General features: G+C 41.8%; 1 protein-coding gene across 1 annotated transcript; it reads right to left on the bottom strand.

Moving 5' to 3' along the window:
- Window positions 1–3,033: 3,033 nt before the first annotated feature.
- Window positions 3,034–14,694, bottom strand: LOC146717229 (LON peptidase N-terminal domain and RING finger protein 3-like). Its single transcript, XM_085473237.1, has 12 exons — window positions 13,847–14,694; window positions 11,191–11,309; window positions 10,961–11,083; window positions 10,701–10,817; window positions 10,374–10,593; window positions 10,200–10,284; window positions 9,905–10,019; window positions 8,678–8,799; window positions 8,052–8,210; window positions 7,794–7,956; window positions 7,081–7,230; window positions 3,034–6,957 (listed from the first exon to the last, which is right to left on the bottom strand). Exons 1-12 carry the CDS (start codon window positions 14,535–14,537, stop codon window positions 6,799–6,801), a joined length of 2,223 nt encoding a protein of 740 aa, XP_085329363.1. The 5' UTR covers window positions 14,538–14,694; the 3' UTR covers window positions 3,034–6,798.
- Window positions 14,695–17,272: the final 2,578 nt, after the last annotated feature.

The raw sequence follows: 17,272 nt of genomic DNA on the forward strand, positions 1-17,272 counted from the left end.
TTCTGCCGGAAGTTTCTCCCTCTTAAAAGGGAGTTTTTCTTCCCCACTGTCGCCTAGTTCTTGCTAAGAGGGGTTTGCCTGTTGGGTTGTTTTTTTTAAATAACTTTAAAAAAAAAAAGTTAACAGCTGGGATTGGCTCCAGCACCCCCCGCGACCCTGAAAAGGATAAGCGGTAGCGAATGGATGGATGAAAAAAAGTTAACCTCAATAAAAGTTTTTAAATTTTACGCTTATTTCTGTTTGTTTTCATTGTCTGCAAGTTATTTGTTATTCAGTTTAAACTGTGGGTAAAAAATGCTGTGCTGTCATGTGACCTGCTCTCTCATGTGTGTGTGTTTCTTGTTTTGCATATATTTCAACCCAGCTACAAGAATTCATACTGATAACTGCAACATGTGGAACAAACGTGGAACAAATCAAACTGTGAACACAGTTGGTCACATCTAAACGCAGGCGCCTCATTGGTCAGTTCTACACGTCTGCGTGTAAAGTGATCTCAGAGCAGCAAGCTCTGCACCCACACTCAGACACCTCCAAAAACCCAGTGTTTTATTTTGTGCAACTACTTCCGGTAGTTGCACAAAATGCAACTAACGGAAGTAGTTGCACAAAATGACAGCAGTTGAAATTACTGCAGCCATGTGCAATAAATTTGCACTGTTGTTGCCTACTAAATAGTCATTTTAAAGAAGGGCTTGCTCCACCTCCTTGAGACAGCCTTCTCTTACTTGTAATTACTTGTAATCTGTTTACAATATTGTGGTAATTAACTGTGATAAATCTGTGAAAAATCACAAATCTTTTCCAGGATGAAATAGATCTGAAACAGAAATTTAGGAATTCCTCCACAAATGGTGACAGAGTTGCTGCAAGATTCCGAGTTTAATTTCAAATTTATATGAAAATGACTCAGGCGCTTAGCAACCCTTCTTATATATATACGAATTTAACCATGTGGTACCAGCTGAGTTGAATTCTGCTATTAAAAAGAGATGTATCGCGGGTGAGTTGAGATCATTGGTTCAAAGTGACTGATTGGAACAACTCAGTGCAGCCACTGGGCAACCAGTGACTTTTCCCAGTTGCAGGAAGGTTGCAATCATGTTTTTACTGTAGTGTGAGTGAGCTAGTAGGTAAACCAGACAGAGATGGAAATTTATTTAGTTGAAGTGCTACTTTGTTAGGATAGCTGTTGCTCCTGCTCCCAAGCCTTGTTATAAGTTACTATTTCACACTAGCCAGACTCACCTCTCATTTATACTTAACAGATACTCGAGACTTAGCTCTCTAAAGAAACCAGAGGAGCTTATTTTTTCAAAAAGCATATTCTTTTAGAGGGACTGAAAGCTGGAATTGTATGTTTTATGTCCTTCCAAACGATCATGGTTTTAAAGCAAAGCTTCTTTTTTTTTGTAAAAATAACTTTTCCCTATAATTTCTAAATTGTAAAAATTGAGCTTGAGTTTGATCCCGAGGCCTTTGCTGTGTGTGCTCCTGCTCTGTCGCCCTCTCTTTCCTCCTGAACTGTTGACTAAAGGTGACAAGCCTCAGAACAAATCTTGCCATGTAACAAGTAAACTGAACTGCCATTGTCTAAGAATCACAGATGCGCGTGCACACACACACACACAAACACACACAAAATAAAGAGATGTCAGACTTGTTGTCCTCACCAGAGTTTGTTCAAAATAAAGAACAAAACCTTTTTTAGTTTATTCATGACTTCCTGCTTCAGACTGTACCTCTGCAAATTATTACATACTTTTTTTTACTATCAGTAACTGATGTGAACAGAAAACATCAAAGAAATGTCAAGACATACATACATTCATCTTGCTTCACCTGGACAAATTTAGAGGTTATGAAGTTCTAGTTTGATAACATTTGAAAGAAGCAGGCCATGAAGTAACTGAAGTCTGTTCGTACATTTGAAAAGCGAAGGAGGGCTTGAACATTTCTTGAGGTTAGCAACAGACAGGGCAGGATACCAAGACAATGATTTCCTTCCAGCCCTTTTTTTCTGGACACCGTCTGTGCTTTAGTTCACAAACAGCCTCAGTAGCCAGGTATTTTTCCAAGAAGCTTTCGATCCATTAGGGAAGACCAATTAGTTGCTACTTAAATCAGACCAAACATTTGGAACCACTTTTCAAATACATCACACAGAAACCTTTGATATTACAGCTTTGTAAGCTAACATGTTTCATGATCTGAAGACTGATGGGCACAAATAAAAAAAGAGTAGACTACTGATTAAAGTCTCACAACTGTACATGGAAGAAACAACATTGTTAAGAAACTAGGAAGCATTTTTCTGCCTTTCTGGAAGTTCTCAAATAGGATGGCGGTTACACTTCCTTAATAAGTCAGTGTTTGAATTATGAAAGGTCAGGAAATCAGTGAGCAATAGACACATCCTGTTGCTGTTGCATAGCTGGATGGCTGGAAGATCCAAATTTGTATTTTCTTCTACATGTTGAGAACCATTTCTGAGCATACAGGATAGGCCTGTCTGCTCTGCTAAACTAGTTTAAAAAAAAGTTTTTATTTGACTGGTATGATCACAGTTTTTGGATTGCTACAATATATCAAAGTGATACAGTTAAACTCATCTTGACCTTTAAGGATTCAATCCCTGACAACAGGACAATGTAACCGGTGCTGTTCCATCTTTTCTCATTTCGCTTCTGTGAATGACTGAGCGTACAGAATCTCCATGGTGACAAAACCATCATTCAATTTCAAAACCCACAAAAATTTGTAATAATTTGAGTACCTCTAGTTAAAGTTAATGTAGCCATGAGGAAGCTGTGTGCTTTAAAAATAATAAATTGGGCTGTAGCATTTAGCTACTACTGGCTAAGTCACAACAATTACCCTATCACTGACGTTAACCTCATTTAGACATTTTTTAAATATATCTTATATTTGCTTTCTTGTCATGACTCGTTTGAGATGTTGTTTGTGCGTTAAAAGTTAAAGCTAGCAACAGGTCATCTTAGATTTGAATAAAAAGTAAATAGTGGGAATAAATTAATCAGGGACTGCTCAATTTATTGTTAAAATGTGTGTTTAACACAAAGTGTGAGGCATATCAGGAGGGGGGAGGGGGGGGGGGGGTGTACTGCTAAGCTAACGGTTAACTTTATAAATAGCCGATTGCCAGAGGAAATTGTCTGGTTTCACTGAACACTCAGCAAGAAAGCCAGAATATACATTTGCCAAAGTATGTAAAGAAAATAGAAACATAGCCCACATTAGTGGTTATTGCTAGTTGGTTGGTTTTTGTATGGACAGACAAGAAATGTTGGTATTCTACTAGATGCCAAAAATCAGCCGTGGAGCCAGTGGTTGGTTTGCAGAGCTTTTGACCTCCAGCCACCATCAGTGGGGCAGCCTGCTGAAGAGGCTAAGTGACCAAAAACACCAACAGAGATTTGCCCTACTCAGTGTACTGTCCCAAGGTAATGCTACAAACTGCCTTGGCCACTCTTCTTTGTTCTTTGTATGGGAATAAATTAGCACAGTGCATAGCGTTATTTCAAGTTAAATGCACCAGCTGTTGAAGGTTTTACTGCGAAGTGAAACTTCAGTTTTCAGGGTGATATTTGCAACAACATATGCTATGTTATCAAGAGAGACCCAAGTTATTGCACAACACATCACCATAGTTGCCACTGCGTTTAAGTAAAAATGGAAGAATTCAAAGTTAAGGCACTAAAACTGCTGCCAGAATGAAAGACCGTTCAGAGATATCAAACCAAAGTCTATGTTTCTGTGATTTTTGTTTTAATGTTTTTTAAAGAACTGGCTCCTCGTGCTGTTTTAGAATATGTGGCAAATTTCCCTTTATTTAAATATTCCAGACTGATTAATGTGAAAAGGTTCAAGCATGACACCTTCACACAAATGCATGATTATATGATGACTATTCCCTTTCCTGTCCAGTTTGAGCTATCATTTTTATTAGTAGTTACCATTCATAACAGAGGGTCAGTCATATAACATGACTATATGTTATATCTGTTTGTACAAATATCTGTTCAGGCAGTCTTCTGTAAGAATTAAACATAACATATTACAATGCCAGAGGCTGAGGCCATGGTTCTCAGCCGGAAAAGGGTGGAGTGGAGTGCCCACTCCGGGTCGGGGACGAGTTCCTGCCCCAAGTGGAGGAGTTCAAGTATCTCGGGGTCTTGTTCGCGAGTGATGGGAGAAGGGAGCCGGAGATCGACAGACGGATTGGGGCTGCAGCTGCAGTAATGCGGACGCTGCACCGGTCCGTCGTGGTGAAGAGGGAGCTGAGTGTAAAAGCGAAGCTCTCAATTTACCGGTCGATCTACGTCCCTACCCTCACCTATGGCCACGAGCTGTGGGTAGTGACCGAAAGAACGAGATCGCGGATACAAGCGGCAGAAATGAGCTTCCTCCGAAGGGTGGCTGGCCTCTCCCTTAGAGATAGGGTGAGAAGTTCGGCCATCCGGGAGGGGCTCAGAGTAGAGCAGCTGCTGCTCCACATCGAAAGGAGCCAGCTGAGGTGGTTCGGGCATCTGACAAGGATGCCCCCTGGGCGCCTCCTGGGTGAGGTGTTCCAGGCATGTCCCACCGGGAGGAGGCCCCGGGGCAGACCCAGGACACGCTGGAGAGATTATATCTCTCGGCTGGCCTGGGAACGCCTTGGTATTCCCCCGGATAAGCTGGAGGAGGTGGCTGGGGAGAGGGAGGTCTGGGCCTCTTTGCTTAGGCTGCTGCCCCCGCGACCCGGCCCCGGATAAAGCGGATGAAAATGGATGGATGGATGGATGGATGGATATTACAATGCCAGACACAATACACGGCCAATTATTGCTGTTTGACTCTGTCACATTGCAAGTGTATCAATGCCTTATCGACAAATTATTTATCAGCCACGTCGTATTAGCCTCATGACAGGGCTTAGGCCTTCCCAGTGCTCTCACACATGAAACGCAGAAACATCGGTGAGTGAAGAAAATCATCAAATACAACTAACGTAAAAACATGTAGAAATCAAAACACACGTATAGAAAACAAAAGAACCTAAAGGCAAAGCCCAACAGTCTCCGGCGTTTGTCAGAGATCGGCTTTTGCCGTGTAAAAACAGTCGCGTCACAGACATCAGCAAGGCCTCGATGTTCGTTTGTTTTTCAAACAACTTTTTTTCTCAAAAATATGATGGCGGGTTTCCAGACAAGCTTTTTGCTTTGTTTTTTTTTTGTTTTTTTTATGCTGCTGTGAATTTATTATTTGGAAGCAACAACTTTCCATTAAAACTGGTTTAAATGGTATACAACTGGATCCACACCATCGTCTTTGTGTGCGGATGGAAGGCACCGGCCTTTACAAAAAACATCAGTTGTGTTTTGCTTTGTTGCGTCACCCTTTACCAAAGAAAAAATTAATTAAAAAAACAAAAACAGAGAACTTTGCTTTTTTCTGCCTGCAATGTTCGTTTCCCTTATTTGATGTAAAAGTGCAAATAAATACTGAATAAATACATTTAGCAGATAATGGCATCAAACTCCAAATATTGTTGGTAGTGAGTCCATGATGCTGAATGATGCTTCTCACAACACGAGGATCCAAATATGTTCAAGTCAACACACATAATCAATGTGGATCACCAGCCATCATCTAGAAAAAGGTTTGGTTTGAGGGCGTGCCAGCTTCATGTTGGTGCCACATTTTGATTGTAAAAGCTGCGTATAGGTGGAGTTTAAAAAAAAAATGTAATTTAAAAAAAAAAAAAAAGAGGAGGACTTTGGAACGTGAGCAGCTCTCTTTTTGTGAAATGTAAACAACGTCACTGCATGCATAAATAAAAACTATGAATAAATAACGGAAATCAATGTCAAAACATACAAAAAAATGAATAAAACAAGAACAAAAAGCTTTTAAAGCACACCAACGTAAAAGCTGATTCTCTTGTTATTCGTTTGAATGAGAGAGGAAGAAGGGAGGAGCCATGAAGGAAAGACGGAAGAGCTGATGGACTAATTATTGCAAGATACACTAAAGGTGGTAAGAGAGTAGTTGAAGTAAACAGAGTATATTATGTAGGGAGAGTACATTTTTCATATTCATACTAAGGTTTTATCTTTCTTCATTTGTACACTTAAAGACAAACATGGTCGGTTAAATGACTCGCCATGTCCAGCTATGATTTGATTTGCAGGCTGTTTCGTTGGGAGGATCATTTGTCTTTGCTCTGTAGGCGATGTTCAGACAGGAAGCACATATATGACACTCGTATTGGGTTTTTCTGACAAATCTTTTTAGAAGACGCTCTGACCAAACTGCAAAGTGTGGCAAAAGGAAGAGCAGAGAACTGCAAACATGGCAGACAGACAGAAAGGTGAGAGTAGCAATCTGGGCAGATTAAGAGATCGCAGCACAGCAGCTTTTTCTTATACACAAAAAAAACAAACCAAAAAAGTACACCTAGCATGTGCATATGATCAACAAACTACAGTGATGTAACAGCGTGACGACTGATGGTTTTAAACAGACAATTGTGATGCCAGACTCCCCGATCTGTCTGAACACAGCTCGAGTTTGTGGGTCTGCCAGGACTGCTGCTCTGTGAAAGTGATGACGGAAGGCGTCTGTTATTCATTCAGATCCACGTTATCTCAACTGTTGCTTAGTTAAAGTTTGCTGTTGATGCTTGGATGACATCGGCGGGGAACGGGGAAGGTGCGACGCCTTCAGCGTCAGTTCTTTGTGCATCAAAAAGGAAGAACAGCAGGTCAACTGCTGCTTTAGGGTCAGCCGCGCGCGTCACCGGCTCCTGTTCTGCGACATGAAGAGCAGCACCTTGCGGATGCCGCTGAGACGGTTTCTCAGAGACGTGAGGGCGAGGAACGGTAGCTGAGCTCGGCCCTCTAAAGGAAGAACTGCTAGTAACCACCAACACCACGAGGGACCGTTAGGGCTGGCCTGCAAGCAAAAAACACACAAGTGAGATGGTTTTAAAGGGCAAAATGAAGTAGAAGAAAAATTTGGATACTTTAGTCCCACTATATAGAAATAGAAGCTATAAAAGAAACAGACTGTGTGTACCTGAAGTTCAGAGTCTTTGTCAGGCATTGGTCCGAAGTGGCCTTCAATGCGAGCTTTCTGCTCAGCTTTCAGAGAGTTGACCCAATACACGGCCTGCTCGTACACCACGTCATGCAGACACTGCAGCTCGCGCTCTGCTACGCCCTCCACCTGCAGACAACAACACCTCTGAGCTTTAACATCTTAGCAACAGCTAACCATCCTTCTCTAAATAACTCTCCAGGTGGAAAACTTCACCTTTGCTGCATACATCTATAGACTAGTTCTTACAACCATAAAATCTTTTGAAAACAGATGCAAAGCTTGACTTGTGCTTCTGGCTGAGTAACGGAGGGACACTGCATGCTTGAAAAATCCCAAAGTAGCCACAGCATACTGTATCCTGCTTTATCATCTCTTTTTTCTTCTAAATGAAACCATATTTTAATAAATGAGCATCACACTGGATTAAACAAGACTTGAAACTTGCAACTGGGGCTCTGAAATAATCGGAAAATGTTTACTCGGGTTATAAATCAATTATGAAATTGGCTTTTCTTTTTCAGTTGGTGTTGGTGTTGGGTTGCCCCCTGCTGGCCATTAGAAAGAATGCTAGTTTCAGACACTTGTGCATCAACTTGTTTTCAGACCAGGATGTTAATAACACCTTATAAAGTCTAAACTCATCCTGTCATCTCTCACTCTCCCAGCTCACAACCCCCACCACCTCATACCTTAACATCTTCCAGGTACTCTATGTCAGCTGTGTTGTAGCCGTCCCTCTCGCTGTGCTGAATTACTTTAAACCTCCGTTTGCCTATCGTGTCCACAACCGAGCGGCCGTCGGAGAAGAACTTGACATCGCGGATCTCCAGTAGGCACCCGTAGTCGGCAAACCTGGAGGCCGAAGGAGAAAGCGCAGGGAGCAAGTTAACATTATGTGCATTCATAGTCCGACACCAACTCCACACAGCTGCAGTCAAAGTACTAACCCTTTGAGGTCATCTCCCAGACACATGCCAAAGCAGTTGGTACCCGTCTCCATGCATCGGCGAATCATCAGTCTGTAGCAGGGCTCGAAGATATGGAGAGGGCATGGCACAGTAGGGAAGGCCATGGTGCACACGAATATAGGCACATTCTTGTTAAGACTAAGGGGAGACACGGAAAAAAAAAAAGAAGTCTTTTTTATTTTCATTAAGGAGGAGATATCGTGTAAAAAAAACAAAAAAAACAAAAACAAAACAAAACAACAACTTTCAATTAAAAATTCAACATGAATGAAAATCTTTTGTAAAAAAAACAAAAAAAGTTAACTTAAACTCCAGGTGAACTTTAGGCCAAATGTAAAAGACACTGGTTAACGTGAGAGTGAATTAATTTATGCATCGGCCGTCAGGAAAGTGACACATGAAGCCTGAATGACCAACACTCAGAGATCACTGTGTCGGACACGTGTGCCGTCAGTTGTAGGTCAGTAGGTCAAACAGCCGAGGATATTCTCAAAATGTTAATGTCACACGTAAGCTGCAATCCATCAAAAGACTTGCTGGGAGAAAGAAATATAAGCAGAGCCTGATAATAAGACAGTGGAGAAGAGCGGGAAATATGAACTTACTTGGAGAGCTCAGCCATTTCCTCCAGGTGGATTTTCTGTCTTTCCATGAGCTCAGAGGGAAGATACTTCGATATCAGGTTCTCAGTTATTACCGTCTTACAGTATTTCCTCTGGACCAGATACTGGAGACAGACACAATGAATATGTTAACAGCAGCAGAATGACACAATAAGGATGTCTCCTGTGGTTGTTGTCCCACAACCTTGTTAGTCTGACTGGTTTCAAGGGATCCACAAATCAAATATGCTCAAAGCCCTGACAATGACATTATTACTGGAGCATAAGAAATGAACCAAACTATATAAAACATGGTTTCTGCAACAATATAAACAATATTATAAAGACTCAACATTCATTAATATGCTAGGTTACCAACTCTGTATTTATAACAACTCTGGAATCCACCTTAGATCAGTAGCTTACAATAACCCCCAAAGACTTGTGGGATAAGTTGACACCACCTTCCCCAACATCAAATATCCTTAGCAATTATGTTTAGTAGACCGTTTATCAATTAGCTTTTTTTTTTTTTTAACCCAAATACCTTAAGCATCCATCCTCTATTTTTTTTTATTCATATACGTATGTGTGTGTAATATATATATATATATATATATATATATATATATATATATATATATATATATATATATATATATATATATATATATATATATATATATATATATATATTCAATATCGATATCGGTTCAATATCGATACGAATATCGTTGCACCCCTAATATATATATTCATTCATTTACTAGCTAACCATTTCAATAGCTAGCCAAACGTCTACCAGTTTTCCAACTTTTTATTTCAGAATTTCAGCTAGCTAGTTTAAGCCACATTTTATTTATCATGTGTAGCTAATAATTACTTTTGTTTATGCCTACTGTTAACCCCCCCCCCCCCCACACACACACACACACAAAGCATATCTTTTAGCAAACTTTAACTGTTAGCCATACCTATAACAAGCTTTTTAAATTTTTCATTATTGCTTATCTATACAGTTACTTTAAATTCTTCACAAAACCTTTTCAGAGCTCATAAATTCTCTATAATTTCACTGTTTTTTCTCTTTATATTAGGTAATTTATCTTTCCACACAGCACCTTGCTACTGCAGAGGAATAATTATACCCCTGGTTGGTAATCATTGCTTAGGCCTTATTGAATGTGGACGGTCAGTCTGAAAAGTTTATTGAATTCCCATGCCACCTACCTCAGACATATCCTCTTTACAAAGGGGACACTTTGGGTTATGGTCCAGACATCTCTCCAAACACTGAAGACAGAAAGTGTGCCCACACGGTGTTGTCACTGGTTCATAGAACAGTCTAGATGGGAAACACACAAACAGTGAAAAACCACGGACAAACAAGGGTAAGCTACACTACAACAGCAATAAAATGCCTTATTTAAAGCGTAAGATTCAGTGTGTTTGCATTCTGGCCCTACACAGCCTGCTTGTCCAGTGTCAGTTGCGTAAACCTAGCTGTAAATCAAACTGCTCTCACCTCATACAAAGAGGACACTCCAGATCTGCGGGGTCAAAGAGGTCGTCATCCACAGAGCTCAAATATTCCGGCTCCTCGTTTGGCTCTAAATGTAGAGGTAATCAACAATAAATACAATGCTGAAGTTGCTAATAGTATATGACAGCGTATGATTGTGCAAAGCTGTATAATCACCAGATTTGGATCTCTTGTGATCGTTGTTCTTCCCCTGAAGTTCCACCTTTGCCTCCTCTTCTGAAATCCTTCGTTTCCGTTTGGTAAGGAAGCACTGGTCAAACCTCCCGACCTCTGTCCTCCCCTGACATTTGCTTTGATTCTCCTTTGGTGACCTCTCTGGTGCAGGGAGAGTCGAGGTAAGATAAGACTCTGGAGACAGTGATCCGGGACTAAGGGTCTGAGGATGGAGAGTAAAGATGCAGAGAAGAAGAAAATAAATTAAAGAGAAACTTCATGTGGACTTGATTTGGATTGGCTGACTTCCAGACGTGGAACATCTCTTACATGGAAGGGAGCACCGATGCTGTTTTTGATGTGTGCTCTGGAAGACAGTATATTGGTGTAGTCAGAGATGTGTTCAGGGACCTGATCTCTGACTGGAGCCAGCAGATCACTCAGGATCTGAAAGAGGAAAATAAGCCATTATGTCATTATTTTGATGACACTGCAAATACACACTTAATGTTTTCCCTTAAAACATTAAATGATTTGTTGTATTTAATGTGCAGTAGGGCAGGTCACAAGATAACAGTGGTCATATTTACCTTGTAAGCCTCAGTCTTAGCAAGTTTACAGTCAGGCTCTATGGACAGACACACTAGGTACTCTCTTAGAGCCTCCTCACTCCTGCCCAATGACACCAGGGCCTGGCCCTTGCGAACGTGACCCTGTACACAAAAGAAACATGCAGCATGTTGCAGCTTATTCACTTTGCTACTACACTAGGGCAAGTGTTTAATATAATGAACTAAAAGCTACAGTTTCTCTGCTGTACCTTGGACCAGTGAGGCATCAGTCTACAGGCCATCTCAGCGTCCATCAGAGCCTTTTCGTGTCGTTTCAGGCTCGAGTGGATCTGGGAGCGGTTACTAAACAGTATGTGGTCTGTTGGTGCTGGAGAGAAGAACCCAAGCAACCGTTAGTTGTACAATTTTAGGAATGGCGCTACGTGTTTTCCACTTATTTTTTCCCTTCTTCTAATAAAATATTTTTTTAAACTATAAAAGAAAAGGAAACGTTTCCAGAGCCCAGAGTTATGAATTTAAATGGCCTTTCTGTTCAACCAGCAATTAAAAACAGTAATGATTATTTGACAGTTATATGGAGGAGCAATCATTTAAGGAACAGACTACTGACCAGTTATACAATAATTTAAATAATTCTTCTGACAAGAACTCTATATATTCTAGTTTTAGCTTCTAAAATAATAAAATTAATTCTTTTAATCTCTTCTTTTAAAACCAACAGCCCGACCGATAGATTATTCTTAATACCCGTATCTATATTTGGCAGTTTAAAAATCAGATATTCCGATACATCAGCCGATATTTTTTCATTCAGACACACAAAACATAAACAAAAACATGTTAACATGACAACATAACACACACAAACATCTTCAGACTGCTTGTTGACTGATATCAATTTACACTGAGGTGACACATACCGCATATATGAGCAGCCAGCATGCTTAATAAATAATAATAATAAATAATTAACTGTTTATTAATATACCCTTGTTCCCTGTAAGATCTGAGCCTAGTATAGAATACAAATAAATAACGACCACTATATTTTCCCTTTTCAAATGTCTTAAACAGTATCCGCTGGCATGTTATAACGCTGAGTGAATGTTTAAAATGGGTTCGTTTCGACATTACAAAACGTGTTAAGAAAAAAAAAAATGACTGCCTTATAAAACCATGCAGTACTATCAAGGTCACCCACATTGTAGGTTTCATAACGTGAAAAACTTATGCAAATACCACTGATAGCCTTATGGGAACCGGAAGGAGATATTTCCCCAGCTTCGCTATCACTCAAAGAAACCAACACAGGAGCCCCAAACATGACAGAACGAGCCAAAGTAGGGCCTGTAACTGCACAGGCACAACACAAGCATCACAGAAGGAAGATTGATTAGCACTGTGGTTAACTGCAGGCAGCCTTGCTGAACATAGATGCATACACACAAAGATACATATCACACAGACCTGCTCTAATTATAACTCTTTAGACTGGCATTCACTCTTTGGAGACCATCTCCAGGCTTAACTGCAGCATGCCTAAATGCAACTTTGGGCCTGATCTTCACCTCGAGCCAACATTACTCTGAAAGCATAACCCTTAAAAAAAAAAAAAAAAAAAAAAAAAAAAAAGGTCAGTCCTTTGGGAATGGACTCCTTTTTTTAAAAAAAAAAACAAAAACAAAAAAACCAGTGCTTGAAAACTTTGACCCCCACCACGGAGGATTTTGGCCTTCCACCCAAAAGGAATATTCTTCTATTTTTTTTAAGAGGTGGGGTTTAATTTTGACAGAAAGCCAAAAATAACAACAGGAAAATGCACAGAAGTCATCCAGGATCCAGGAAAACCCAGCATACATCCATCTGTCTATGAATAAGGTGATGTGGAACTCAGTTTCTGCAACTGTGAAAACCTTTGTTAATTGTGATCTGTCAGAACACCTTTAGGAAAACATGTTAGAACCACGTTGAATCATCAAAAAGCCCAGTTGACAACTGTGGGTGCTCTCCAGCTAAACTCCTGCTTTGAGATAAATGTGGGAACCCAGTAGTCAGAAATGTTCGGTCCTTATGCAACGTAAAAATACTCTGCCTGTCAGCTGTCAGATAGTCAGCAATGGAAAATATGGCACACTTTTTAAAGGAGAAACACTAGCTCCAAACTTACACAACTAGCCTATTAAGTGACTGAGCTACAGCTGCACACTGCTGTAAAGTCTAATGAGGACAGGCTAAGGATCCAAGACGCAGAGGGCTGTAGTTTGATCTCTGTGTTAATCACTACATTTAACTGATGAAATAGGAAAACAACGAAGGGGCATATGGCTCTTTAAATGCTACTTAAATTAATGCATGTCAGCAAAATGTTAAATTAGGGATTGCCCCTAGCTCACTGCCAGTGATTCCTGTCTGAAGGTCACAGTTCACCTATGTTATCACCATCCAAGCTCTTCCCAATTAAAAACAAAACAAAACACAAAAACAGAAACTGAGCGCTGGTGTGCCCAGCGGTGACCTGCAATAATACCCTTGACCTACATTTGCCTGATCCATTGTTTGACGTTACACAATGAGGGAGCGGGGGGGTTACGTGCTTACGCAATGTTTGGTCCACTGGCCCAGCCCACATTACCCTGTTATCCAACACATGGCGATGTGACTCTTAGATGCCAGCAGAGAGGTGGCTAGCTACTGTGTCACCGCCACGATTATGACTAATAAATGTGGAACAGCTCGACCTTGTTATTTTACTGTACTTTTTACATAAACACACCTGACATGCTGTTATGGAATAATAGGAAAGTTACAGAAGTAGGCTACAGCAGCCCTGTCACACACACACACACCCTTTCTTTTTGCTTCTTAGTAATAATAAGAATAAGAAGCAGCAGCTCGGTGTCTTACCTGCGAGTATTGCTTGGTTATACTTCTCCAGGGCAGCTTCCATCTTTTTCTCGGCGTACAGTGCGTTGCCCTCCCGCCTCAGCTGGCCGGCCTGGTACTGGGTGGGGAACCACTTGGCCAGCAGGTTGCTGAGGACCACATTCACCCTGAGACCTAGGCTGTCGCTCACTGCTGAGACATTCTTACACTCCTTACACACCACCGGTCGCTCTTTCTCTTTCCTCTCCCTCTCCAGACACTTTTTACAAAAGCAGTGACCGCACGTCAGAGTCACCGGCTCGAACAGAAAGCTCAGGCATATCCGGCAGGAGAAGTCTTCATACCCGCAACCTGTGGCACCCGCTCTCGGGCATACAGTCGCACCTGCCTCCTTTGCCCTACACGGGTTGCCCCGTTGCCTCTCACCCTCGTCTTGCCTCCGTATAGTACCCGACAGGTACTCTATGAGGTTGGCCAGGTGAGTGGGTCTCAGCCTCTCTATCTCCGAGGCTTGCCGGTACACATCAAACGCTTCCGTGAATTTCCCCCCGAACGCGAGCGCGTCAGCCCGCTTCACCATCAGCTCCCGCCGGCTCTGCGGATCTCCGAGACACGCCAGCTGGCACTCGTAGATGTCCGCGGCCAGGTCGAAGTTTTTCGACTTGAAAGCCTCTGCTGCGAGATGCAGCATGCTCTCACTCTCCGTCCCCATACAGAGCAGGCTGTCCGAAGCGTATCAGCTCATCTACGTGGTGCATGTCTGCACCCCAGCTGCTGCCATTCACGTCTGTCCCCTCCGCTGCAAACGACTGACAACTCTGCACGTTCATGCCCTAGTCCAGGAAGGACCGATATTATTCTCAATGGACCATGGCGAGGAGGTGAAAAAAAAACTGTTATGTAAAAGTTGTGTCACGTGACGCCGGCCAGCTGTTCTCATTGGACGAGTTTGGAAAACTGTTACAAAACAATCTGCCATGTAACAGTTTCAGTGTCGGGGCCATGGGGCGGGATGTCTGACCTGCATGCTGGTTTCTTGTAAACAGTGACCAGGGTTCCCAAAGAATGACACCATTTAGTGGGACGACATGTAATCGATCTCAATTGACCAAGAGTATGAAAATTTGTTGTAGTGTCACAGATTTGACATGGTTCAGCATGTATTTTAGTGTGTCTCATACTATCTCATACTAGTGACAATCTGAAAAGAGAGCATGTCAGGCTGTTTTTAAAATGTGCTTTAATTTGTTCAAGTTTTCAGTAACATTTTCTTATAGAAAAGATTTCTTCATTTAGGCATTCCAAAGTAAATAACCCATGTGTGCGGAATTTTATAGAACATTACTTCCTGTTCCAGTTGAGCTTACACAAGAAACTGTCAAATGCATGCCCTGCTAACAGCTGTTGTCAGCATCTTGTTATGTGTCTAACAAAACTGAGTTACATAAATATTCTTTTATTTAACTTCTGGGCAAAAAAAAAGAAAAAAGAAATTCACATATTCCTTTTTTTCCCATTACAAAAATAAAGGAAAAACAAAATCCAAAATATTAAAAAAGAGGACAAAAGAAAACACAATATCTTAGCCATCACCTCCTTACTGCGTGATTTTAGTGGCTGCAATTACCCATCCCACACACCGCCACCATAAAACAGATAAGATATGGAGGTTTCTGTTAAGATATTCATTGTGTGTACTCATGTTGTACAGTGTTTAACTGCATTATGGTTACTGTGGTTTAACAGAGACAGTGTGTTAGTGCTCACCACAAGGAGGCACTGTTTCATTGTACGTTCCTAAAACAGAAGAAGAAGAGAAATAGATACGGCACCTATGAGAAAAGTTTTTGCCATGTGTTGAAGAGGAATAAAGTTCATAAAATATTAAGGACATTTTTGCCTCCGTCATCATTTCCCTTCGAGTTGATCGCTGTCGATGCTGCAATACTCAACAGGTTATGGGCCCAGGGCCGACTCGAAGAAGAGTTTTTTCTCATGAAGATCCGGAGCCACAACGGATAGCGGGCTAACGGCTAAATAGCAACATGGATCAACGAGGAGCAAGCAGGCTGCCTCGACTCATGTTTGACGGAGATGAGACCAGATATGAACTTTGGGAAACTAAGGTGCTAGGATATTTGCACTTGTTGGGATTAAAAGCCACTGTTCTGAAGGAACCGAACAGTGAGGCTGAAGTAGCAGCAGACGGTAAGAAGAAAGCTGACGCTTACGCTGAGTTAATCCAATTTTTGGACGATAAAAGCCTCTCACTGATTATGAGAGATGCCCCTGATAATGGGAGAAGAGCATTAGAAATATTGAGGGACTACTACGCTGGAAAGGGGAAGCCCCGAATCATCAACCTGTACACCACGCTATCATCGCTTCGGAAAAAGAGGGAAGAGACTGTCACAGACTATGTCATCAGAGCAGAGGCCGCCATTACAGCACTGCGCAATGCGGGTGAGACTTTAGGTGATGGATTATTGATTGCTAAGGTTTTAAAAGGTCTACCTGAAAGTTTTAAGCCATTTGCAATACACGTTACTCACGATAAAGACGATATGACATTTGCTGAGTTCAAAACAAAGCTACGGAGTTTCGAAGACACTGAAAAGTCAAGCGCATCCGAGTGTAGCGACAACGTAATGAAAACAGGAGGAAGAACCGGGCGTGAGCACACGAGATCCAGCGCACAATGCAGATACAAGAGCGATGTGGACATTGTGTGTTTCAAGTGTGGACTAAAAGGCCACCGAGCAAAAGTGTGCAGACGGAGGACGTGGTGCAGTCATTGCAAAAGCAGCACACACAGTGATACCACGTGTAGACATAAAGACAAACAAGATGGCGCGCGGAAGGTCGCAGATGAGAGCGGCAACGGATCCAAAGCAGAAACGCCAGATTATGCCTTCAGGATTAAGGGCGTAGACATCAAAGTCCAGCAGTCAGCGTACAGCATTGAGGAGAAAGGCCTGTTGGTGGACACTGGGGCTACCTCACACATCATTAACAGCATCGCCAAGTTCAAGAGCTTCGACGATGCGTTCAGACCGGAGTCACACAGCGTAGAACTGGCAGACGGTACCCAGTGCAGAGGCGTCGCCCAACAGAGGGGGGACGCAGAGGTGTTCCTGATTGACAATACAGGCCAGCGACGCAAAGCAACGCTGAAAGATGCGCTGTTTATTCCATCATACCCCCAGAACATATTCTCTGTAAAGTCAGCCACTGCATTAGGAGCAACAGTCACCTTTAAACAAGGGCAGGACACGTTGACCCACAAAGACGGTACTAACTTTAACATTCATGTGTATGGCAAGTTGTACTATTTGCAGACTGAAGTTGAGGGTAATGATAAGTGTAACACCTGTCATGACATACAGGCATGGCATGAGATATTAGGTCATTGCAACTATGAAGATGTAGTAAGATTGCAAGGTGTGG

The sequence above is a fragment of the Copadichromis virginalis genome, linkage group LG2 (assembly GCF_057382275.1).
Source record: "Copadichromis virginalis isolate Kocher_CV1m ecotype Utaka linkage group LG2, C_Virginalis_male_GT1.1, whole genome shotgun sequence".
NCBI classification, from domain to species: Eukaryota; Metazoa; Chordata; class Actinopteri; order Cichliformes; family Cichlidae; genus Copadichromis; species Copadichromis virginalis.

Bases quoted from the DNA above. Each gene is read 5' to 3' on its own strand.
- LOC146717229 (XM_085473237.1), bottom strand. From the start codon at position 14,537: ATGGGGACGGAGAGTGAGAGCATGCTGCATCTCGCAGCAGAGGCTTTC. The intron at 8,800-9,904 runs GTAGGTGGCATG...GTCTGTCTCCAG, and splicing joins GTAAAGAGGATATGTCTGAG to TATCTGGTCCAGAGGAAATA. The intron at 7,231-7,793 runs GTATGAGGTGGT...TGTTGTCTGCAG, and splicing joins AGTACCTGGAAGATGTTAAG to GTGGAGGGCGTAGCAGAGCG.